The 25,041-nt window shown below is 39.3% G+C and overlaps 1 protein-coding gene and 1 long non-coding RNA gene across 8 annotated transcripts; one reads left to right on the forward strand and one right to left on the reverse strand.

The window, feature by feature from the left end:
* Window positions 1-4,417: 4,417 nt before the first annotated feature.
* Window positions 4,418-20,393, reverse strand: ADNP2 (ADNP homeobox 2). Of its 7 annotated transcripts, none has more exons than XM_068674667.1 (5): window positions 20,078-20,393; window positions 14,367-14,479; window positions 13,176-13,295; window positions 9,326-9,415; window positions 4,418-7,887 (listed from the first exon to the last, which is right to left on the reverse strand). In XM_068674667.1, exons 3-5 carry the CDS (start codon window positions 13,281-13,283, stop codon window positions 4,885-4,887), a joined length of 3,201 nt encoding a protein of 1,066 aa, XP_068530768.1. In that variant the 5' UTR covers window positions 13,284-13,295; window positions 14,367-14,479; window positions 20,078-20,393; the 3' UTR covers window positions 4,418-4,884. The 7 variants fall into 7 exon arrangements, with proteins under 7 accessions (XP_068530768.1, XP_068530763.1, XP_068530764.1 ...); XM_068674662.1 differs by having other exon boundaries at window positions 14,367-14,518; XM_068674663.1 differs by having other exon boundaries at window positions 14,367-14,861.
* LOC137852685 (uncharacterized) lies at window positions 8,221-11,952 on the forward strand. The gene is made up of 2 exons (XR_011093982.1): window positions 8,221-8,288; window positions 11,224-11,952. It is a non-coding gene; the product is annotated as an uncharacterized lncRNA (long non-coding RNA).
* Window positions 20,394-25,041: the final 4,648 nt, after the last annotated feature.

Genomic DNA, 25,041 nt, shown 5'->3' on the forward strand with positions numbered 1-25,041 from the left:
CAAGAACGTAATTTGGTGCATGCAATCCAGTTCCCATTCACAAAGCTAACATCCCACCCTTGCTGATGGTCATCAGGGCAGAGTGCCCATTGCTTAATTAATTCAAAATTATCTTCTTCACTTCCAAATGGGTTGTAAGCTAAAATAACACACTGACTCTGATAATGCAATTAATCAGATCTTTCTCCAAAAACATCCATGCCCGATGGCTTTCAGTCGTACACTTGTACTGTCAGTTCAACATTTTGCTTTCCTGGTGAAGGTCAATGCATAAAATACCTACCTGTATCATAGTCTTTAAGACTTTATGCTATTGATGGCAAGAACCGCTATTTCTTTGACAAACAGCCAGAACAAAGTAAGAACAGTACTTTAAAAGACACCCAAAGCCTGAAATGATTTCATTATGAAGTGCATTTTAACATACCACTAACAAGTAACACCTTATGCAGAGTGAGAAGACAGGCATCCAGTCCATATTAATGTTGCAGGTATCTGCAGAACCACGTTCTTCTCAAATGCACAGGGCAGTACTGTAAGCACACGCTGCACATGCCCTGTTAAAACTCAATGTTAAACTAAAATTCAAAAGAAACAAAGACTATGTCATAAGTGTCTGGGGATGCTGTTCTTAAGTAAAAAAAAAGAAATACGTATGGTCACAGTTGCAACTTGCCCCTCGTCAGAGCAGCAGAAACAGTGATGGCACTAAATCATGCTGTTAGGTAAGACTTTAAATGCAGCACCACCAAGTTCTGCTTCATTCATTAATACCTTCACAATTTATTTTCAAATACTTTGTGCAATGGAAGGAGTGAAAATTCATATGAACTTTAAGATAAGCCATGCATATTTTTGGAACTTTTTTTTTTTTTGTATTTTTCCCCTTGCTATTTATTAGACTCCTTTTTTCTTTCCATGTATCTGTACTTTGCTACTTGACTTCAAGCATCTTTCCCCCTGCAAGTGCCCACAGTTAAGTTTGACAATTTTTTGTTTGAAAACTGCATGGCCAGGTGGAGCAGGACTACATTTATAGAGGCATCTGTTAGGAATTACAGACCTGAAACTATAAAGGAGCTACTTCAGTAAGCCCCTAATTTTTGCTGAACAATTTAAAGCAGTGAAGGACAAAAAGCATCTTATCCTGTGGCCAACTACTGTAATTTGAAAACTAATCATACTGGTGCTTTGTTTTTTGTCTATCAAGAAAAAGTCAGTTTAGCAAACACTACGAACTTAACCCCTAGAATGCATGCAGAACCAGTGCGACCAAATCCCATTAAAGTAACAATCCTCCCTATTACACATTCAAATAATAAGCCATTGCAGTATTTCACAAACATGATTTTTCCTGCTCAAAAACTTGAGGCCACAACAAAGCATTTCTCAAACACAAATGCTTCTACGAAACCAATAGATTCCAGAAAAATAAACACAGTTTTATTTCCATGAAGAACAAATGCTTGCCACAATCTGCCTGTGAACCAACTAGGCATTCCTTCCAAATGAATTTCTTTCACAGCGGATCAGAGCTTTACCTGCATGTTTTAAGGATTTACATTTGGATGGCCTGCAGACAGACATTTACCTGCAGACAGAGCAGCTCATTTGGTTAGCTCTGTCTTTCCCAACAGCAGACACCAGGAGCGTTAAGCTCTTTCCTTACAAAGAGAGATGTGCACTTACCAGACTACCCACCGTGTACTCCTAGACAGGTGCAGCAGCATCTTCCCGGAGAAACAATTTCTCACCAAGTGACTTCACACTTCAGAAGCCTATAGCAAGGCTTAATTTAGGTTTAATTTTTTTTTTTAAACCAGGGTCCTCAGCTTTTCTGATCACCACAACTATATTGTAACCTGTGCTTTGACATTTCAGATGCTCATTTCACATTTCAAGATGTTTGTTGTTTATTTCTGGAGTCCTAATTTAATGAAGGAAGGATAATTTAGCAATAGTAAATTAGTATCAAGACTTCAGTTTCCTGGAAAATAAGCAGCTGTCAGAGTACTTAATGCACAATATTACTACAAGGCACTATTTCATTTTATTATCTACCTAAAGCATCTGGATCTAGGTCCTACTTTACTGTTATGTCTTTTTCAACACCAAGTTCCCTGAATATTTTATTTCATAAATAAATAAATGGGGGGGCACCACCCACGATTATTTGCGCACACATCTAAGAGAAGGTTAGAAAGCTGGTTTATTTAAAACTGTGAAATCCAAATATATAAAATGCTGAACATCACCACTAGATGCTGCGTAGGGAAATAAAAACGACAATAAAAATCTTTGCTCTTTACAGATACCTTAAAGGAGGCTGCAGTGAGGTGGGGGTTGGCCTGTTCTCCCACGTGACTCGTGACAGGATGAGGGGGAATGGGCTTAAGTTGCGCCAGAGGAGTTTTAGGTTAGATGTTAGGAAGAACTTCTTTACTGAAAGGGTTGTTAGGCACTGGAACGGGCTGCCCAGGGAGGTGGTGGAGTCACCATCCCTGGAAGTCTTTAAAAGACGTTTAGACGTAGAGCTTAGGGATATGGTTTAGTGGGGACTGTTAGCGTTAGGTCAGAGGTTGGACTCGATGATCTTGAGGTCTCTTCCAACCTAGAAATTCTGTGATTCTGTGAAACTGTTTCCTTGATGCCCCAACCATAGATGAACTCTGATTTGACTTCCCAGCTACCCACTCCAAGCAGCACTCTCATCTCAAAGGTGAATCTTCAACCATTTATCACAAGCCTTCCCCAGATGCACACTGGCAAATTCCTTCCTGCTGGAGTCTCACCAGTATCAGCAGAACTACCCCACAGATGACACAGCTCAAAGTATCAACATTTGAGACTAAAAATGAGCGCCCAAGATTTCAGGACTTTCACAGATCTCTTTCTCACTTAAGGTCTTTCAAACTGCTTTATAAACCGTGCTAGGCCTAAATCTCAATTTTGACCATTTATTCACTGACTTTTTAATGAGCTAATATTAAGCTCTAAGAATGTGCTACTACTTGTTGTACCAGGGTGGTAGGCGTGGGCAAACCCATAGAAGGTGATTAAGTCTGTTCAATTAAGTCTTTTTAGTATTACACAAATAGAATTTTGTAAATAGACTGTTTAGGCAACTGCATCTTACATATACGTTAAAATTCTTTGAAGGGGTCAATATGAAAATATCAAGATTGTATCAAAAATAGAATTTTTAATTGCTTATAGAACCTCAGGCAGGCTGCTACAAAACTATGTCGAAATGTCACATCCTTTTAGAAACAGCACAAAAACAACCCTGCATCTGCTTCTAAAAATACCGCATAGGATAAACATAGGCTTACTAATTAAAAAAATATAAAATAGCTCAGGGACATTACCTTTTCCTTATAACACTGGCACAAATTAACCAATAGAACAGTTTCCTTTTTTTTTTTTTCTTCTAGGAAAGATGAGGGGGAGGAAGGAAAGTAATAATTATAGGTTATTACATGACTGGCTGTTAATGAATTTTGGAAGCAGTGTCTTACAAGCCAGCTGAAACCAAGCATATCCAGAAAAAAGGAACAAAACTAAAGACCTCAATGTAATCACCAATAATTCAATATACAATTCGTTATAACCAACTTTTCTGTAGTAGGGATATTAAATCATACTGAACAAGATAATCTATTAGTTTTATACCATTCTTATGCTCTCTGTAATAAAAATAATCACCATATATAGATAGCTCTTTTTCAGGAAATGAACAATTTAGAGTCTTAATGCCACCTATTCAACCAGTTTGTGTTTGTATTATTTCTCACTTCAAGCACTTAAAGATGTACCTAATTTGTTGGGGAAGAAGCACTGCTCGCTCACTACCTCATGCAACACCCATTTAAAATGAAAGTAAAAAAAAAAATAAAAAAATCGATTTTTCACTAAACTCCAGTGATACTTGGATAGGGCTTCTAGAGATCAGTTATATGCATGGAAGTCATATATCCCACATTATTGGAGCAATGTGACACAATCCAAAGCAGTTTTTGTTTGTTTGTTTGTTTTTTGAAAAAGAAAAACTAAATGCTGGTACCAAGCTTTGAACAGCATTTAAACAACCAGGTTTCAACACCAACAAGAAAAGAGTAAACACTTCTGGTTAGCAAGTTCTATTTAAGAGATAATAAACACAACCATTTCAAGTCAGTTAACTGTAACTCTTCAGCAGGCACCCCCAGCCCCTCAAATCCCCACCACGTTAATACTGGTAGGGTATTATGAGTCACCAGACTTCACTGGCACTGGTAGTATTAAGGAAAGAGAATGCCAGGAACTTTATTGCTACCAGCACATTCAGAACTTGAAGGGACCAATGGATGTAAAGGCTACAAGCAGATCTCCAGCAGATTAAAAAAAAAAGAGTTAAAGAATTACAAGGACTGAAAAATACAAATAATCAAATAGATGTATTTCATCTAGTTTACCTCAGTATTTTAAACATTATACATTTTATTGTTTAGAAAAGATGATGACATTGCAGAAAAATAAAATAAAATTTGTATTTAACAGCACAAAAGTTTTACATGGTGGTATAAAAAGTCTAATGGGAGCCTGGAGGAGGAAAAAGGGAAACAGAACAATAAACAACAACAAAAAAAAACAAAAACATATTCCAAAAAAAAGTAAAAAGCTAAAACAAATTCCAGAAGTGTAAATCTGAAGGTTTTAGCTGTTTCAAATACACAACTACGTGTGCCTTTCACAATAACAGTCACAACTGAATGAGACTTTCTGTACTACTGCAACCCTTCAACAGGCCAGTCTGCAAGTTAAAACAAACATTTCAATATAATAAATTGCAAAATTGGTAAGTATGCAATTATGGATTGCTTTTAGTTGTTATAAAAAGCTCGTTTACATATCTAATGCTTCATCTTTTATATTCAAACTGTGCTTAATGTTTTTTAGTTCAGACATACTGAAACCCAGCAGCACAGATGGTTTGTGATTATTTATTGCCTTTAAGCACGTACTCCTCCTTTTCCCAAAAAATGACGCAACATCAATTTTCCAACCATACAGCAGCGAGGATAGCAATTCCAATTCTTTTTTTGAAGGATAGGGCCTCTCGTGAAAGTAGTCTGTCAAAAACTGTTTCTGAGCATCATACGAATTGTGATCATATTGTTTAGGATCTACTGCTAGAATATGCAGATCCTCACTGGAAGGAATTTTCTTTATCTCAGTCCTATTAACCTTCTGTCGTTTGAAAGGCACTAGCCCTGAATACAATTCTTCCTCTGGAGATAGAGCTATGCCAGTACATAAGCTCAGAGGCTGCTGTTCCTTATGCCTTTGGTCTTCTGCAACGAAACAAGAATCAGATAGCTTCCTTTTCAGTATCACGGAATCATGCTTTTCACCATTCACAAACAGTAACTCTTTTTTCTCAGTACGTTCAAGCTGCATCTTCATGCTTGAGTTGCTGTCTTTGGGAGCACTTCTACAACGGAGCAAATGCACAGCAATAGCTGTTAGAGTCATATTTCCAGTGTACACACCACAACAGTGGATGCACTTGAAAGCAGGAGACTTTAGAATTGTATGTACAGTTGGCATAATATGATGCCTTTCTTTCAAATGCATTTCATAGGTTCTTTGACTAATAAATGTTCCAAAACAAAAGGGACAGGTTAACACTTTCTTGCTGTACCTGTTGTTCACTTCTGCTGCTGCCTGAGGTTTCACTTTGATGTAAACCGGGACTAGCGTCCTCCAATTTACTCCAGCAAGCACTGCCAAATGTACTTCTTTTTCACCAATGTCTTCTTTTGGTAACACTGTACTGAAATCAAAGTGAGGAAATACAAGGTCACCCTGAGCCTCATTACCTAACTGAAATCCTCTGTTGCTATAGTCTGCATGTAACTGCTTTTTCCCATTATGAGTAGTTTTATTGTGCTCCACGAGGCTTTTTAAGTCATGGAAAGTAACTGTGCAAAACAAGCAAGCTAAGCCGTGCATCAAGAGATGTTTCATGAGCTCTTCCTCACAGAGAAAACACTTACAAGAGTAACACCGGACAGTCTTCTCTGTCATCCACCTTAGAAAGGGTGCACAAGCTGCAAGTTTGTCAGGTTGCTGTGTATCCTTCATTTTTACTTCACCGTGTTTGTGGGCCACTTCCATGTGTACCTCATACACGTTTGACGGGAAGAGCTCATTGCAAACAGGGCAAGTCTTCCATTGCTTAGCCTGTCTGACAGCCTGACTTGTTTCAGGACGAGGTGGGGGAGCTTGTAATGATAGATTTTGAGACGTCAAAAGCACAGGCGGAGAGGGTGCACTAGCTGGTGACTGAGATAATTGAGTTACTGCTCCGGACTGCATTAGTTGGATAGGCATTTGTGGTGGAGTAACTGTTGCTACTCCACCACCAGGAGGTACAGGCAAAGTAACTGAAACTGGGGCAAGCGTGTATGTAGGTATCCCATTAACCTGCTTCCCGGTTGGGATCAACTGCCGAAGTATAGAACCTGCAGTCAAAAAAGCTGCATTTTGGGAAACTGCAGGTCTAACTGGCTGATTTACAGGGATAACTGCTGGGGCAACAGGTTGATTAAGCTGAAGAAACCCAGGTCCGACAGGAACAACTCCAGGTGCGACAGGCTGATTAAGCTGGAGAACCCCTGGGGCAACTGTCTGAGCCACGGGAAGGACTCCGGGACCTGTGGGCCTGTTCACATTCCCAACCGAGTGGTTGACAGAGAGAACTGCCGGTGTGACTGGCTGATTCACAGGGAGCACTCCCGGTGCCACCAGCTGATTCGCAGGGCTGACAGGCTGAGTTACAGGTAATGTCGCAGCTGCAACTGGACTATTTATAGTACCAATAGGCTGATTAATAGGAAAGAGTCCGGGCCCGACAGGTTGATTAAGAGGAATAACTGCAGGGGCCACGGGTCTGCTTAGGGTCCCAACAGAATGATGAAGAGGAACAGCCGTCGTCCTGACAGGCTGATTAAGAGGAAGCCTGTGAGAAACAATTATAGGCTGAGAAGGTGATGGCTGAATACTAACACTATTCTGGCCTACAGGAAGATGACTGGATACAAGAGTAACGTGTGATGGGGTAACAATGGGAGCAGAAGTTGTATGTGGAACACTACCAGAGGCACTTGGAACAGTCAGAGATCTGACTGTGTTCTGAACTGGTTTTGACTGCACCACAGTCTGGTTTTGATTGTTCTGTGGAAGTGCAAGTTGGATGCAAGCTGGAGCTGTGATGGAACCTGCTGGGGCTGCAGGAGGCCCTGAAGATGGAGCAGGCGCAGCCGCACTTTGGGGAGGCTTTGGAGCAATATGCATTTGTTTCACAAGTCCAGGTTTCTTAATGTGTTCTGAAATCACAGACCGAAGTTTGTTCTCCAGGTCTCTGTGTGTTTCAGATGTCAAGACATGATACATTAAAGAATCCTGGCTGTTTGCAGAAGCATTACATTTTTTACAGTAGTGCTCAACAGAATTCTCTTCACTTTCATCAGGTCTCTGGCCAAAATATATACTTATTAAGTTTTCGAAGTGGTTCATCAGAACATGTTTCTTCATATTATAGTACAATGTGTCTGTAAAGTTACATTTTAGACACGTGAAGTTTATGATATCACTCCTGAATTGTTTCATGCCATCCAAAATGCTGACTGTATAGTTCTGTATTCTCTTATTAGATGAATGAAACATCCGGATATGTTTTCCCACTATTTTTGGCTCAGAAGCAAATGCACATTTTGGGCAAGGAACCACAAGCTCTTGGTCCATTTCATCTTCATGGCAACGGTGCAAGTGATTCTTGAATGAAGTAAGCAATTTTGATGAGAACTTGCATAAACTACAGCAGTACGGCTTGGTTCTGTACCTCTGCAAACAAACAAAAAACAAACAAAAAATCCGCTTAGAAACCACCGTTTCCTAAATCCCTGTTATCTGTTTTAAAGTAAGTCTGCTCTATCACCTGTCAAAAATGCCTTCACTGTATGCATAGTGTTTATCTACTTGGTTTCATAGAGATCTGTTTTTGTTGAAAAGAAGACTTAAAAGATGACATACTTGAAGGGAGAAACATTTGTGCCCACCTTCTTCCCCTGTAATTTATTAAGCCTTAAGTGGGTTCATTCCTACTTCAAGTCATACAAACTAATTATGAAGCCATTTTTAAGAACAAATTTGACAGCTTTTTCTCCCTTATTGCAGCAACTTTGGAATAGGACACCTTGAAGGACCATCTTCTTTTCTTCCAAATCTAGGCAGCATGAAACCAAGTAAGTGAATGACATAGATCAAAGAACCAAGGTTGCTTGAAGAGAAATACAAGCTTAGCATTCAAAGGACATAGCTTGGCAAATCAGATCAACATCTGGTCCTAAACCTGTGAATCCAAGTTCAGAAAAGGAGAACTAAGAAGAACTAGAAGACAAAGCAGACAAAGGTCATGGGAGAGGGGGAAATCACTTCCTACTAAATGAGCTCAGCAAAGTCTGATTGATTTGGTCAAGTACAGCAACTACTGTACTTGATAGCCTTAGTTCTCATTTTAAACACAGTAAGTACAAATAACAAACCCTGGCAAACCACCACCATACAATTCTAAACCCTTACCTTTTTAGTAAGATGAAAAGAGGAGACCTACTGTTGTTTACAAGTTGTAAAGGCCTTCCTCATGGAAAAGGGTCTCAAGACTCTTCAGCACGACTCAGAATACCTTTTCTCTGGATATATTCCTATGCTTTATACATGATTTCTATACTTTTATACTCCGATGGGTTTCTAAGATACTTCGTTTTGTCCATCTCAACCCTGCCTTTCTTGGAGATTCTAGCTTCACACAAGGTTCTACATAAAGAAAGTAAAAGCTGTTTCACATACACAAATCTAACAGGAATGTTTTTTCCACTGCAACCCTACCCCAAGCTGCAAATGAGAATTTCAGCTTAATCCACTTCTACCTATGCAATCCCATTTTCATCCTTCCAATGAAAAAAGAAGCATATTGTGTATAAAACCATGTTAAGTCTACATATCAGATGAGGCTAAAAAGGCAGAATGTTAGCATGATACATGAAATATTAACGTTCAGGGTTGTGTCCTTCAAGACTCCAAACAGAACAGTCTTTACAATCTGATGAATTACAAAAAAAGAACATAGACAATGAAAGACTATTACCCAACAGTATTTAGAAAACAAAGCTGTATTTACCCATAAAAATGGGTTTTAGCTTTAGCTTACTTCTGAAGTTGGTAAGATACAGCAATTCCACATGTACATCTATTCAGAATTTCTAATACAAAAAAAACTTACCTTCCTTTTGCCCACAGACTCCCAAGGAGAGACATCACTCCATGAAGTGTTGCAGAAGTATTTTTCACCTGGGTCAAAACTTTTAAGATTCTAAAGAAAAAAATATGAAATAATCTGCTTCTGTAGGTCTGTTCTCAACACAAAAACAGTCTCAACACAGAGCAAGTAAACAGGATGAATGCAAAGTTCATACAGTATTCAGGTTTCAAAACTCAGTTCAAAGTTACTTCTCTAACTCAACTTCAATTTATGTTACCTCAATTACTAGCTCAAATGACTGCCTCCTGTGATAGTGGGAATTCTGAGAACTTCATAGTTACTGAACATAATATAGCAAAAATATTTATACTTTAATTCCCTTGCTTCTAGCCAAGTTCACAGTGAACAATGAAAGACCTTTTCTCCCTCTACCTTCTCTTTCTAAAACTTCAGTATTTCAGCATTTACTTCCATTTATTAACTTATCATTATGGTTTACTTTGCAACAGGAGTCAGTATTAAGTTTCCATAGCATTACTATGCTTTTAACTTGGAAAGACAACGGCATTCCCAGAACCTTTTCCCAAGGAATAGCAGTATTTTTCCGAAATCTGTAAGAGTGGCATTATTATATCAGGAACAACCATATCAGAGTAAACAACTTTCCTTACAGCATTCTTCTAATCAATTATATTAGAACAATTTAAGTTCCTCAACCTTAAGTCAGCCACTACTATAAAGTTCCTCTCCAATTTTCTGAGGCCCACATACCTCCAAGTACAAACTTCATGAAAAAAATAAAAATAAAAAACAGATTCCTGTTTACTAGGCATTTCTAAAGATCCTTGGCCAACTCCAACAATACCCTAGAGTGCCTTAGGTAAAACATAGGCTATAAAACCAGGCTTAACCCACAGAACATAATATAGTTTCTCCCCTCACATTCCCCTTCCCTTCCACAAACCATTTTTCACTTGAAATTTCTTCAAGATGCTTAAAGAGGGTACAATGTTTTCATTTGTGCACCAAAACCCACTGGAGCAGCAGAAGCAGGTAATTAAGACTAGCTAAGATTAGCTCACTGTCAAGAGAAGCGGAATTTATGCATCCTCATAGTTTGTGGTCAAAACCATGATGCAATACTTACAAGCAATGCAGGATATAAATAGCAACAACAACAAAAAAGATTAAAAAAATCCTGTAGCAGTCAACACTACTTAATGCAGACTTTGTTTGCACTAGCTTCCTGCCTGCACGGTGCTAACGTGAGCATCGCTATCCATGCAACAGAAAAGCATGCTAGTGATAATTTTATTTAAATTAACTTTTTTCCATGATTTAGAGAAGTGTAATCAAGTCTGCAATAAGCTGCTTTCTAGCTTTTTCAACCTGCAAGTTGCCCCAAAGAGAATCCTGAAAATCTCAGAACAATGAACCAACTTTTTCCATTCTAATTAAGGTATTGGTACTATCTAAGTTTACTTCTTAAGCCAAGCACTCCTGAAAGCTCATGAACTTACAGAGCACCCTTACCCTGAGAAAGACAAGTTAAGTTCCACACCCTTATAGCATACAGTGATTCTATTTTAAGTCTTGATAGAGAAAAAGACTCAAGATTTACAAGTGTTTAGTTGAACACACCAGAGTGAGCTTCCTGAAGCTTAAAGCCTACCTGAAACATTTTGCTTCTCGTTTGAGTACCCTCCACAAAGAGAGGCTCCTAGACTTGAACACCAGACTCCTACAACCCAAACGTGTGCGCTAGTAGGTCTAGAACATTTTGCAGAAATGTCTATTTTGTACAGAGAAATATTCACTGATAAAGAATCCTTCTTATCACTGCAACTGGTAAGTGCTGCAAATGGCTTATTCTGAATTCTTACTTGATGTCCAGAAACAACATGTTATGTTCTTTCCAGATCTTATTTCAAGAAGAGGAAGAAAATAGGAGGAAAACTACAGAAGTGAAAAGGTAACAACGGGAGAATAAAACCCTCTGAGAAACTGAAAAACTCTGACATTACAGCATAATCATACTTACTAGTGTTACTTTGAGAAACAAATGCAATTTAGTGCAAAAGATTTTCTTCCTAGCAGAGAGCAATGAAGAACTTTGAGCCCAAAAACTGATCCTGCTGGTCTGAGCTACAAGGAGATACTGAGCTGTACATGAAGTTCCTTCACTTTCCTCAAGCTGCTATGCACTGCCATGCCTTATTAGAATGGTTTAAAACTAATCTTAAGTCCAGATAAGAAGTCAAGTCTGCATCAGATCACATCATACCGTTTCCTTAATTGTCCTGCCTCCTCAAAAGCACGATGTCCAGAAATCCACCTTAATATTTGAAGAAAAAAACAAAAGACCTTAAGCTACTTCTCTCCTACTAAAATATCAGGCATCCTTTTCTACTAAAAAGACAGTCTGTCAGCATACAAGGCAAGTAGAAATTAATTCTAAAAACAGTTCTTGTTGCTGGTTAAGTCATGAACAGCCCCAGATTGTCTGGGAAATAAAAGTTAAGTTATATTTTGTAAATAATTCTCTCTCAGCCAAGCTTATACTAAAATGCTATTTTAGAGGCCTGCATTTCACATCAGTTCCAGAATCAAAATGCTCACTGGGTTCCCTGCCACCACTTTTTTTTTTTTTTTTAAAGATAAAACAGAAAAACATATTCCTTATTCACCATTAAACCTCAAAGAACCTTCAAAAACTTAAGATTGTAATCAATTCCATCACAAAAAACTAACGTAATCAAAATAACGTTTACTTCAAAGGGTCAAAATAGAACAGCTTCTGAATGTTAATTACAAAACAATACATAACACAATGAAAACAGTGCACAATTACTAGACAAATACACTGAGCTTTTACATTTAGAGCTAATGTTGTGCAACCACAATAACCAAGAATGTTCCAGAATTAGATACGCATGTAGATCTTATGTAAATGATTTGAAAAAATGCTTATGCATTTTCAAAAAAAAAAACACACCACAAAAGACACAACAGCACCCCTACACAGAGTTAAATTGTTTTAGTCCCATCACAGAGAATTAATCCAAACTCTCGCCTACAGTCAACGTGAAGTTACGAACATATCAAACAGCCAAAAAAAAGCCCACTTATCAGCTGTTTGAAATACACTACTGTTTAGTAACCTAGTTGCATTACCAATACTTGCACTTTTTCTGGTAGTAGGCTTGCCAATCTGATGGCATAAATTCCTCGTGCTTGTTGCACAGTACCTTCCCCTGTAAGTGGTGACAATGGCACTAGATTCACTTTGACACCTCAGTACACTTATATATGCTTTTGGAGTTACAGAACTGGACTACAACTCAATAAGCCAAGTTTGGTATTTCTCCCTGGAAAGAAATCTTAGAGGCCTGCAGCAAGATTACTTGGATCCAACTGCTTGTTGTTTTTAAAAATTCCAGCCATTTGTATATCCTTCAGAGGTTTGACTCAAGTCTTCATGTGCTTATGATTTTAGAAGAACCATAAAGAATTTCTGTATAATACACAAGTGACATTTCATTAGTCTGTTGTGTTTTTCTTCAAGTTGTAGTTTCCTTTTGTTGAACTATTACTAGCAGAGAATACACAGCACCATGTATAACTTATCTTGTTGAGAAGTGGAGCTTCTTTCAACCTGATGTCCTACAAAATTAAGTTCCACACCTAGCAAGTAAGTACTCATACTTAAGTAATCCTTTAATCCTTCAAGTCAATACACAATTTTCTTTTCTTCACCCTATCATAAAGACCTAGGGCAGACGAACATGATATCTACACTAAACACTGAAGTATTTTTCAAGTTTGTTTTTTTTTTTTTCAAGATTGTTTTACGTTATTTCAAATGCTTTACCTTCAACAACTCCCTGCAGCTGTCAAGTCCAAGATCCACAAGAATGCCCTTCACCTTTTTTCGAGCCTTCCTGATGTTATCAAGATTTTGAACAGGAATTTGAAACATTTTGCACTTTTCCTGAAAAAGAAATATATAAAAAGTGATGTCATATTTGAACACAGGCACTTGCATTTAACAATATTACATTTTAACAATAAAAGTATTAACATTTAACAATTAAAACATTAAAATCTCAAATATATTCCTCAAAATGTAAGAGCAAAAGCTTTAAAACAAAGAAATGGCCTCATTAATACTAGCCAGTAGATCAATCCCTTCTCCAGGGTAGGAAGTGAGGGGGTAGGAGGAAGGAATCCCTTTGTTTCTTCACTGCTATCTAAACAAAATTTCAAGTTTCTTCTTTCTAGATCTCTTCATGTCTACATGCAAGCTACAATGCATTTTGTCTTTTTTTGTTGGTGGTGCTTTTTGTCGTGGTTTTTTTTTTTTTGCTGGAGAACGTGAACATAAGAATTTTACTAAGTTGTCTTCAAAAAAACATTGCCATCAGTTCTTTTAGGAAAGAATATCAACTCTTTCACCTTGAACGTTACAGTGCCTAGATGAGACACTTTGTTAATCTGTTATGTTGACACATGCATACATGTCTTAAATACGACTGCTAGCAGAACCTCGAATTTCCTTTTTTCTCCTCTCCCTAAAGAAATCTGCTGCTGTATGGGTTCTGACATAAAACAGGCTACTGCAAGATTAATGTAGCAGAAAAAAAAAATATATCATTACAAGCTACAGCTGTATGGCATTGATAGCAAATATGCTAAAGCAGGGCAATTTTTTTTAAATGCATGCATGCTTTCAGTGTCCTCCTTTGAAGTGTACACATCTCTATTGCCTTGCCCTTCTCCAGAATTTGGATTTACACCCTATCCCAATCCCTCCACAAAGGTAGGATAGCTGGAGGTCAATATATAGAGGAGGAAGATAATTTAATCTCCTGCTGGTCACCTATCTGAAGGGTTGTTGCCAGATGTGTTTGCCCATCTGTCTAAAAACATACCACCAGCAATGGTCTAGCACTTCCCCAACAGCTGGGCTAGGGGGGCATCATTTGTATGAAAATTGCAATTTGTGGACAAGATGTACAATTGAATTAGTTTAATCTGGAAAAAAAAAAGTCAAAGAACTCACATGCTATTCTCCTCTTCTTCTCCCCCCAAAGGAAAGGTGTGTAGAGAGAAATGGAGAGGGAGCCCCATTTGACAGATGCTATTCTTGTTTTCTAATCTTCATTGGCAAGAAGTCTGGAAGACATTTTGATACCACCATGGGTGTGGGTGAACCTATATGGAATGGAATAAATCACAGTGACTAGTCTGACATTCTATCAAAATCCAAGCAGTAAAATGAAGATTTGACTTCAGTTTAAAAAGAGGACTTCAGCTGGGTATTTGTATTCTCTGGTTAAAGCCTTATTATCAGTCACTCTATGACAGCAGGTTATGTGCACCAACCCCATGGTCCGCTGCAGATAATGACAGAGCTGACAGGATGCCACCACACTCAGATCAGCAAGAGGGAGATGTGGTTCAGTACATTAGACTCCACTGGAAACAGTTCCTTCATCTCAGTCCTTGGACTTATACACTGATGCTACTGAAGAAGTAGACATCTCTTGAGCCAGGTCTACCTCACAAAACAGAAATATTGGTATATAAAGGTTATATAGTACATCACATCCACGCTTCTCAGTTTTCTTAACCAGCAGACTTTCTGAAAAGTGACTTCCAGTCATTAATCCAGGAGAAAGACAAGTAAAAACAACAGCAAAAGAGAATCCTGAACACAGGGGAATTATTTTCCAGTTTTCAAGTAGCTGGTCTTCAATCCAAACAGATGTGCTTCTGTACCACATACAAGGTTACTCAGCTGGTCCTTAAACAAACTGCTTGGGAGTAAGATTAAATTATTCACCTAGTGTACTCGTATCCACCGGATACAGCACTGTCCTACCATAAAGGTCATGAAATTTTAACTAAGTTATCCCTTCAAACTCTCAGTTAATACCTAGATTACCATATTACCCATACTCATTTCCTATAGATTTATTTCTCTTATTTTGGACATTCTTCAAGCCTTTGCTTGTACACTGTTTCCATGAGTAACTTCATCAACCTTTTGTCAGTACGCATCCTATTCTTAACCAGCAAATTGAACGTAAAAGCACTACAGTAAAATCAAACCTGAGCTACTCTAGCGAAGGAGTCTTGATCTGTTTCCTATGTTGTTAAAGGTAAATTTACTTTAAATTGTACCCAACTATTGTTATCAAACACTACTAATCCACCGAGTTTTCAGAGACAGTGCTTTTTATAAAGGAAACAAGTTAAGAGCACGATTAAAGAATCATTATAGCAGCTTATGTCCCAATCCAAACTCAGTTAACGTGAACAGTTCTGAACAGGTCATTCAACCATTTTCTGGGCATCTTATCCATTGATCTATACTTGAACACTAGATGCAGAAAATAATATGACCCTAACGATAGACTTCACTAAAGGTTCCCTTCCCCTTCTGTAACATCTACAGCATTTTGGGCACCTCACTACAAGGACATTGAGGTGCTCAAGTGTGTCCAGAGAAGGGCAAGGAAACTGGTGAGGGGTCTGGAAAAAATTCCTATGAGGAGCGGCTGAGGGAGCTGGGGTTGTTCAGCCTGGAGAAAAGGAGCTCTCTACAGGTACCTTAAAGGAGGCTGTAAGAAGGTGGGGGTTGGTCTGTTCTCCCATGTGCCTGGCGACAGGACGAGGGGGAACGGGCTAAAGTTGTGCCACGGGAAGTTTAGGTTGGATATTAGGAAGAACTTCTTTACCAAAAGGGTTGTGAGGCATTGGAATGGTCTGCCCAGGGAAATGGTGGAGTCACCATCCCTGGAGGTCTTTAAAAGACATTCAGATGTAGAGCTCAGCGATGTGGTTTAGCGGAGGACTGGTTAGTGTTAGGTCAGAGGCTGAACTAGGTGATCTTGGAGGTCTCTTCCAACCTAAATGATTCTGTGATCACATATTATAACGTACAATTACATTCAGCTTTTTGACAAAGACCACTACTGCAGCTCTACCCCTTTCACTAATAACAAGTATTTTAACAAAGTAACAGACAGGACAGGTCATCCTAGCCAAAGGCAAATACTACTTGTTCACCAAGTAACTGTGTTCAACTTCTCCGCATTTAAAAAAAAAAAAAAAAAAGTAAAAATATCAACATTTCACCTCTTGAAAGTGAGGAGTCACAACATGAAAGTTCCTGTTTGCCTTCCTTTTAGACATATTTTTTAGAACAATTCTCATTCACCCAGGAGACCCAGCCTGGCCTGCTACACAAAGCAGGCACAACAACAAACGCAACCATAGTACACAGTGTCTTGTCCATTCAGGTCCTGAAAACCTCCACTGAGGAATTTCACAGACGCTCTGTGAAACCTGTTCCACCGATGGACTGTCCTCACAACGAAACGTTTTTTTTTCCTTATATCAGTCAGCACCCTTTTAATTTGTGTCCCTACAGAAACCAGGCATCTGCAATCCAATTAAACATGAAGCTGGTATGGAGCTGGACCAAAGACATACAAGCAGGCCTTCATCACGCATTAATTTTCTGGAAACCTCTTGCATGCAAGTGGACAGCTAGATAGAAACCCTATTAGAAAAACCCAGAGAAAAGGCCACAGCGTGGCCCTTTTTAGACATCAGATAAGCTACACAGAAGCTAGACCTGAGGACATGTTCTTAGGAAGCCAACGTTCACTAGCCCACTGCTCATAGAACTGTTTATAATAGCAGAATTATGAAATGTTTACAGCATTTCATCCTTTTGTATTATCTACTTTGGAAGTCCAATCATTTTTTGGTTTTTATACCTTCTCAACTAAGAAACTGCTTAATGATTAACTCTGGAAGGAGAGTTGTAAAGATTGGTTTTATGAAGACAGCTTTGAGGTATTTCAGTCAGAAACATTTTAAAAGGTTTCTTTGTCAGGTTACATTTCAGTGATACCCAGAGTTGACAAACACTACTAAAATGAGAATCAAGAATTCTTTAAATACATTTGAAGTTAAGTCAGTTTTAGTTGAGAAAACAATAAAACCAATTCCATTCCTGAAAATGGAAATGAGAGCAAGCAATCTACTAACTCTCAAAATCTAAGCAAAAAAAACTCTGAATGACGAAGACAGCAGATAGGAAGTTATGCACGCTGAGAAACTGCCTTATAGAATCCAAGGTCAGCTTGGTCATGCCAAACTGTACTTTCATCAATTTTGTTTCCATCAAGGACCATTCTGGAAGGCATACTAGCCCTCAAAGAAGCCATACCTGCATATCTGCTCAACTACGTGTTACACGGATGGCTCCATTCCCTGAACTCTTTATCTCTGCTTCTGAAATAGATAGAAAGCTCATGATGAAAGCTTTATCTCTGCTTTCCCCCTGTACTCGGCTCTGGTGAGGCCGCACCTCGAGTACTGTGTTCAGTTTTGGGCCCCTCGCTACAAGAAGGACATCGAGGTGCTTGAGCGGGTCCAAAGAAGGGCGACGAAGCTGGTGAGGGGCCTGGAGAGCAAGTCCTATGAGGAGCGGCTGAAGGAGCTGGGCTTGTTCAGCCTAGAGAAGAGGAGGCTCAGGGGTGACCTTATTGCTCTGTATAAGTACATTAAAGGAGGCTGTAGCGAGGTGGGGGTTGGCCTGTTCTCCCATGTGCCTGGTGACAAGACGAGGGGGAATGGGCTAAAGTTACGCCAGGGGAGTTTTAGGTTGGATGTTAGGAAGAATTTCTTTACTGAAAGGGTTGTTAGGCACTGGAACGGGCTGCCCAGGGAGGTGGTGGAGTCACCATCCCTGGAAGTCTTCAAAAGACGTTTAGATGTAGAACTTAGGGATATGGTTTAGTGGGGACTGTTAGTGTTAGGTTAGAGGTTGGACTCGATGATCTTGAGGTCTCTTCCAACCTAGAAATTCTGTGAAATTCTGTGAAATAGTCCTAACCAGATTTAATAATACATTGGTACCGACGCTTATCCGGCCTTTGGAGGGAGAGAAGAAATACATTGAGCTTTCTATCAACATCTGTAGGTGTCTCAACAGCTTTGAAAGATTTGATTCCTGAAAATAGAAAAACAGTCAACTGATTAGAATGGGTGTTTTTTTCTTTACTATTTCACTTGTTGTAAATTAATATTAAATTGACTACAGGGGAAAAAAACATAGATTAATAAAACTTACTAAGAGTAATTCCCAAACAAGATGATAAACTTTATCTTCTCAAATTTCAATTTTTATCCAAGCACAACTTGATAAAAATCTCAGGTCAAACTTTTTTTTTTCCCCCTGCAATTAAATCAGAAACTTCTAGGGGTCTGGAAGTATACAGCTCTTTTAGTGACAGTAATGCTGCTCTTTTGTTAGCTGTAAGTCACATACCACTTAAAATAGTCATCTAATCCAACAAAAAGATGACCATCAATTTAGTATTTGCCAACAAAGTAAAAAAAACACTGAGATACGTGATAATATAGACAACAATATCAGCCTGCATCTTATCTGCAAAGTCAAGTCAAAACAAATTTGGATCACTAACTTTAGCTACTTCGGCTTAAAGAAATGCTGCAATTACTATGAGAAAGGGACTAAGTCCCTCAAGAGCAAGAGGCCTTCCTAGAGCACTGTAGTATCACACAGAGCTTGACTCCTTTCCAAAGTCAGCAAGTCAGCATTAGCCAGAGATCAAAACCAGCAGGACACAAACTTCTTCTGGAGGCCTGGAGCATCTATTTCTAGATTACTCAACTCCAGCAGCGCTCATTAGCCCCATGCATGTGAGACGAAGAGTCACACGCAAAGCCCAGCTACTCCAGGAAGAAGTGCAACGGTATTTGGGCTTCTTTCACGTTTGTCATTGAATATATGCCATACATTCATTGGTATGGCATGACTCAAAGACATTTCACACAGGTGCATATACAGATTCCATGGCATCAATAACCCGCACCCTGAGTAATTCAGCAAGGGGATAGAACTGAAAATTATTTAAAACTGTGCTACAAGTTTCCTTTGAAGGATTAAATCACTCAAACACAAGCCAGTTCTACTGGTGTTCAGCAAGACCAACCCCAATCAAGGGATTTCCAGTGCTAAAACACAAGACATTAGAACTGTTTTTATATCCTTTTTCATTGCTTCTAAATATTTGCTATAGTCTTTATCCCATTAACATCCCTTAGCATTTCCTTCATAATTTTGCATGGATGGTAGTGATGTGGACATCACCACTTTCTGGAAAGAAAACCATTTCAGATATCCATTTTGTCTAGAAATAACCATCCACAGACTTTGAGACATGTAAAAACAATTCCTTAGGTACTCCATCACTCAGCGTAGACAGAAAGTGGGAAAAAAACATGGTCCTAAGAAGCGGTTTAGGGAACGCTAATCATAAGGCATTAAAACTCTATGATAAAGAGCCTCATTACACAGATTTCCAGTTCCCGATCACAGGCAAACCCAGAAGTCCCTGCTTTGGTCATGTGCCCTGCAAACATGGGAAAGGGAGATTATTCTGATACAAGCCCAAGAAGGTTGAATGCAAGAAGAAACAGGTGGACATCGCCAGTTCAGTGAACCGTGGCTGCATTCTCCTCCAGCAGCCTCAGCAAGAAGCCAAGCACCCTGGAGTCATCGCTTTGAAAGCCTCCACCTGGAGGTCTGGGTGTGCTCTGGCAGCCCACAGGAGCCCCCCTTGTGCCTGGCCCCCCACCCCACCCCGGCACCCGGCCCGCCCCCTCGGGGCCGCCCGCACCGCCCCCAGCCCCCCGCGCCCCCCTCGGGGCACCTCCACCTGCACCTACCCGGCCGGCCTGCAGGGGGCGCCCGCCGCCGCCTCACCGCCTGCCGGGCCGGGCCGGGCCGAGGCCCCGCTCCGCAGCCTCCGCCTCCCGCCCGCCCGGCGCAGCGCCGGCCCCGCCGCCCCGCCCCGCGGCTGCTGCTCCTCCTCCCGGTGCTGCTCCTGCTCCTGCTGCTGCTCCTGGTCCTGCTCCGCCGCGCTCGCCCCACGAGGCTGCCCCCGCTCGGCCCCCGCCCGGCCCCGCGCACAGCCCGGGCGCCGCGCACGGCCTCCGCCCGCTCCTCCTCGGCCGCCAGAAAGAGAAAATGGCGCTCGATTTGCCGCAGGAAGTGACGTCGCGCCTCATTTGCATGCCAGGCAGCCGGCCAATGGGGAGAGGGCTGGGCCGAGGCTCCCATTGGCTCCCCCGAGGAGGTGGGCGGGGCTTGAGGTGGGCACCGCCCCCCTCCCCCACCCACCCACCCACCCGCGGCGCACCTGAGCCCCTTGCACCTGCCCCTGCTGGCGGCTCTCGCGAGATCTGGCGCCGTGACGTCACCCGGGGGGCGGGGCCTGGCAGCAGGGATGGAGCTGGCCTCCATGGGTGGGCGCCCAAGGGGCACCTCCAGGGGCTCTGCCATGGGGTCTGCCATGGGGTGTGAAGGCCACAGCAGTAGACCGAGTGGGATCATCCCAAAAACCAACACTAATAAAATGTGCACCTTGACAGACAATTCTCCTGCCCATTGGGTTTTTGGGTTTTATTACGCTAATGACCACAAAAAACACACATCTTTGTATTCGACGTTCCAATAATTATATTGAAATGTTGCTTGTAGAATGTTCTTGTACGATGCCTTTCCGACATTAAAAATCGATAAAATATAATTTCATTAGTTAAGTGTTTTCGGCACAGTTGTATAGTCAATAATGGCGTAGGCAAGTCAAGACTCAGAAAATTTAATGCCAAGAAAAATGGCAGCCATTTATGATAATTTATTCATATTTATATTATATTATATTATATTATATTATATTATATTATATTATATTATATTATATCATATCATATCATATCATATCATATCATATCATATCATATCATTATATTTAAGATAAATTATTCATAGTAGATACACCGCCACAACATTACAAAAAGTTATTAGTGCCAGGACTTACAATTTGACACGGTAAATTAAAGCATACCATTTTTTAATAAACTTGTTGGCTTCTTTTTAATATGTTGCTATCTCCTAATTCATAAATAACGAAATATGGCACGGCCAACATGGAAATACCCAGTGGCTCCCATGTAATCACCAACATTAAATTTCTCTTGCAACAAAGCATCACCAAACAATTACGGAGGGTTTTAAACAATGGATGCGTTAAAAAGATTAACTCAAATAGAGAACAAGGTTGTGAAAGGGGCCTTCCACCGATGAACTGCGAAACTGGAACCTCTTAACTTTTGCAGAATCACTGAATGGTTGAGGTTGGAAGGGACCTCGAGGTTATCTGGTCCAACCCCACTGCTCAAGAAGTGCTGTCTAGATTTGGTTGCCAAGGACCATCTCCAGGCAACTTTGGAAATCAGCCCATTTTCTAGCACTGTAGTAAAAAGGGGAGGTACTTTATAAATGCATAAATTAATCTATCTATGTGGTAATTTCAGTTGTAAATCTGTTATGTACTTATCTCCAGCTGTCAAAATCCTGCAGTGTGCTCCATAAACTCAGCTCCTGTTTGAATTAACTTGAGTTATTGCTCATTTACTTGGAACGGGAGGTTACATTTTCACATTGCAGGACCAGCACTTAATTATACACATTGAAAATAGGTCTAATAGCATCTGCTTAAGACTTTCTAAAGCAAAACTGGTGGGTAGACTTCAAATTCCTCCAGTTACAGAAGACAAACAGGATAGCAACATGCAGAATTAAAATATGAGGATGACGCAGAAGAATACAAATGAATTGGGATAAAATGGAGATGCCATGTATTTTTCCTATAAATCAACAACAGTGTCAAAATATAAAAAATATGTATATAATTAATAAAAATAAGTGGTTCTGAGGACCACAGTAGAGTTAAAAGAGAAGTCAAAACCACACAATGTAGAGAAGAAGAAAAAGTAAAAAAGATCAGTTATTGTCTCTTACATAAAAGTGATAGCTTTGAGCAACCAAATACAACGGGATTAGACATTGAAATGTATTTCAAGACAAGTAGTTCTCCAAGGCACTTTCTATGGACATAAGAAATTGGTGGATTGTATTTTATTTACAAGTAACTTTGCTCTCATAGCAGACGTAAGTATTTGTTCAGCTAATTGCACCTTTTTAGTAGGATTTTAACTAGCATTTAACATTTAACATGTCAAGTAACATTTTTGCTTATCCTATGTGCCAGTTCAGCTCTGGAGGAAGAGACAACAGCAAGCAAAGGCTTTGGCAGTTCTCAATGACTTCTGAGCACTTTAGTCCTGTCTTCTTCTTGAAGGCAAGATTCACAACTTCAGCTCTTTCACACTAGTTCTACTCAAACGGAGCAACGGGAGCAAAGAGTACCTACCTGCAGGTGTACAGTTAGCAGTGGTTTTGGCAGAAGGGAATCATCAGTACCAATAGTGAAGACAGAAGATTTAAGTTCTATAGCTGCCTTCTAAGTCCTGGAACATGGTCCCAAAATGGAACTGACCTAGATGTCTCATGAAGAGTTTCCAAAGGGTCCATGCACCGTTCTCCCACTGTCACCCCTGCATTGCTCCCTCCATTCTCTAGTCCATACTTCCTAAGCAGCAATACCCTACAGTCATAACTCCTGGATTCTTCAATTCAAATGCAACTACGTATTAAGGGCTGAAGTGCAGTTTTTCACTTAAATCCAGCGGAAATAACAGAATATCTACTGTGCGCAGGGTTTGGTGATGCTGATAGAGCCTGTTCCCTTAAACTGACCCAAGATTCCACTGAGTTCTAGAAAGGCTATTACTGAATGCAGTAGACAATGAAGCAAGTTCTTACGAAGAATGAAAGAGCGATAGCTCTGGGAAAATAAAATGAAGCCAAGAAGCAAACACAAATAAAAGAAAAAAAGAAAAAAGAAAAAAAAAAAAGCAAAATGGAACACAAACAAGTTATGCAAAAAGTAACCATATTCAAAAAATCTGGTTGCTTTCACAGCTTAATACACACTACCAAGTGAGTGCTGGAGAAGTGAAAAGGATGACAGAGTTGAAAAAACTGACTACCATTGTATAAACAAACAAACAACAGAAATGGTAGAGAAGCTCCTTCCCAGGAAGCTATTGTGTTATTTACTGTAACAAATCCCAACTCTTTGAGTTTCCACTCTTTGCTGCAAGCAGCTGTCATAGCTAGAGGGCATGTGACTTTTCTGAGAATTCATTAAAACTCAAACTCTAAATTGGAAAGTGCACAATGGATTTTCATTTCCATGCTGAAGTTAGACGCATTAATAACAAAAGGAGAGGCATGTGCCAATCTCTAACCTCAGTCCTCATTAGGTAATTTTAACAAAACATCTTTGGCATATGTCAAAATACAGTATCTAGGTAAGATTAACTTGTGCTTAATGTTTATCCCTAAAAGAATTGTATTAGTTTGGATACCTAATGAAATTACCCTTCCTCAGATTCTATACAAATATTTTTCTATATGAGCATACTGTAAAGGTTTCCAGAAGAAAAAAATATATATATATTGCAATATTAATTATCAGCTGAATTAAAATCATTATTTATTAAAGTAAACAATAATTATTGATGTGTTTTTATCAACAAATATAAATTTTAAATTACTCCTAGTAATTTTAATTTGTGTGTTAGCACACATAATTCTGATATTTTATTCTTCGTATATTCACTATTATTCAAAGAGGAAATAGAATTGAAAAATAAAATCAGTTATAGCAATGTATTACATCTTTCCAGTTACTGCCTTTTTAACCAGCTATCCCATTTCCTTCAGGTTTGGTCCAAATTTCCTGATGTAATCCTGAAAGTATTGTTTCTACCAACATCCAAGTGATCAACACTGAATAACACTTTCTTTAGGAGAACGTATTCAGTTCATAATGTGTGATACTAATAAGGCTAATAAAACTTACTAGAATTTTAACATTTCTACTCTCCTTTGAACTTACTAAACTGGAGAATATAATATAAAGAATGCACCAGTATTATTTCTCCTTGTTTAAGTTTTATCAGCAAATAAATTTCCTACAGTGCTTAATGCTATCCCACATGCGCGTCACATGTAATTTGTGTGATAAATAAGTGTTTATATATGCAGATTCTTACTAACCTACTCAGCTTTTCTGCTGTTCCACTAAAGACAGTGTTTCCATCAAACAGTTATTAGAGACAGCTATAAGCCAGTATATACAAGCTTCTATTTAAAGCATATACACATTCCCTATGCAAAGATTTTAAGTATTTTTCTTTGTTCAGAAATAATATTTAGTAAATTCTTAGTACTAATTATATTTGTATTTGCATGTACATATATAGACACAATAGTGACTGGATCTGGATGGGGTATACTCTTTAAGGAAAAGCAACATTTCAGGATGCATACCCCATCTCAGCTTAGCATGGTGTGCTGGGCATTTCATGGGAGATAAGATAAAACAAAGCATAGAATGGCTGATATTAATCAAAACTGCAGAGTAATTTATGAGAGAATAGTCAGAGCCAAACTCTGTGGCTCAATATCACCAGATTTAACATTAGGTAGAGTTTTTGAAATTATCTGACTGAACAGATACTATATCTAGTCCTTGACAAGGTAGAAAATCAATGTCTTTCAGCTAATTCCATGTAGCTAACCTGATTTTGGCCAGTCCAGATAAAATGTTTGCAAAGTGATTTGAAATAAATTACAGCTTAATTTTTTCCACAGAGCGTGCTACATATGAACTTGAAATCATTGAATGAATATTTAAATATTTGATCCTATGTTATTC

The sequence above is a fragment of the Anas acuta genome, chromosome 2 (assembly GCF_963932015.1).
Source record: "Anas acuta chromosome 2, bAnaAcu1.1, whole genome shotgun sequence".
NCBI classification, from domain to species: domain Eukaryota; kingdom Metazoa; phylum Chordata; class Aves; order Anseriformes; family Anatidae; genus Anas; species Anas acuta.

Bases quoted from the DNA above. Each gene is read 5' to 3' on its own strand.
- ADNP2 (XM_068674667.1), bottom strand. From the start codon at position 13,283: ATGTTTCAAATTCCTGTTCAAAATCTTGATAACATCAGGAAGGCTCGA. The intron at 9,416-13,175 runs GTAAAGCATTTG...TTTTTTCTTTAG, and splicing joins GCTGCAGGGAGTTGTTGAAG to AATCTTAAAAGTTTTGACCC. The intron at 7,888-9,325 runs GTAAGTTTTTTT...GTTTGTTTGCAG, and splicing joins AGTCTGTGGGCAAAAGGAAG to AGGTACAGAACCAAGCCGTA.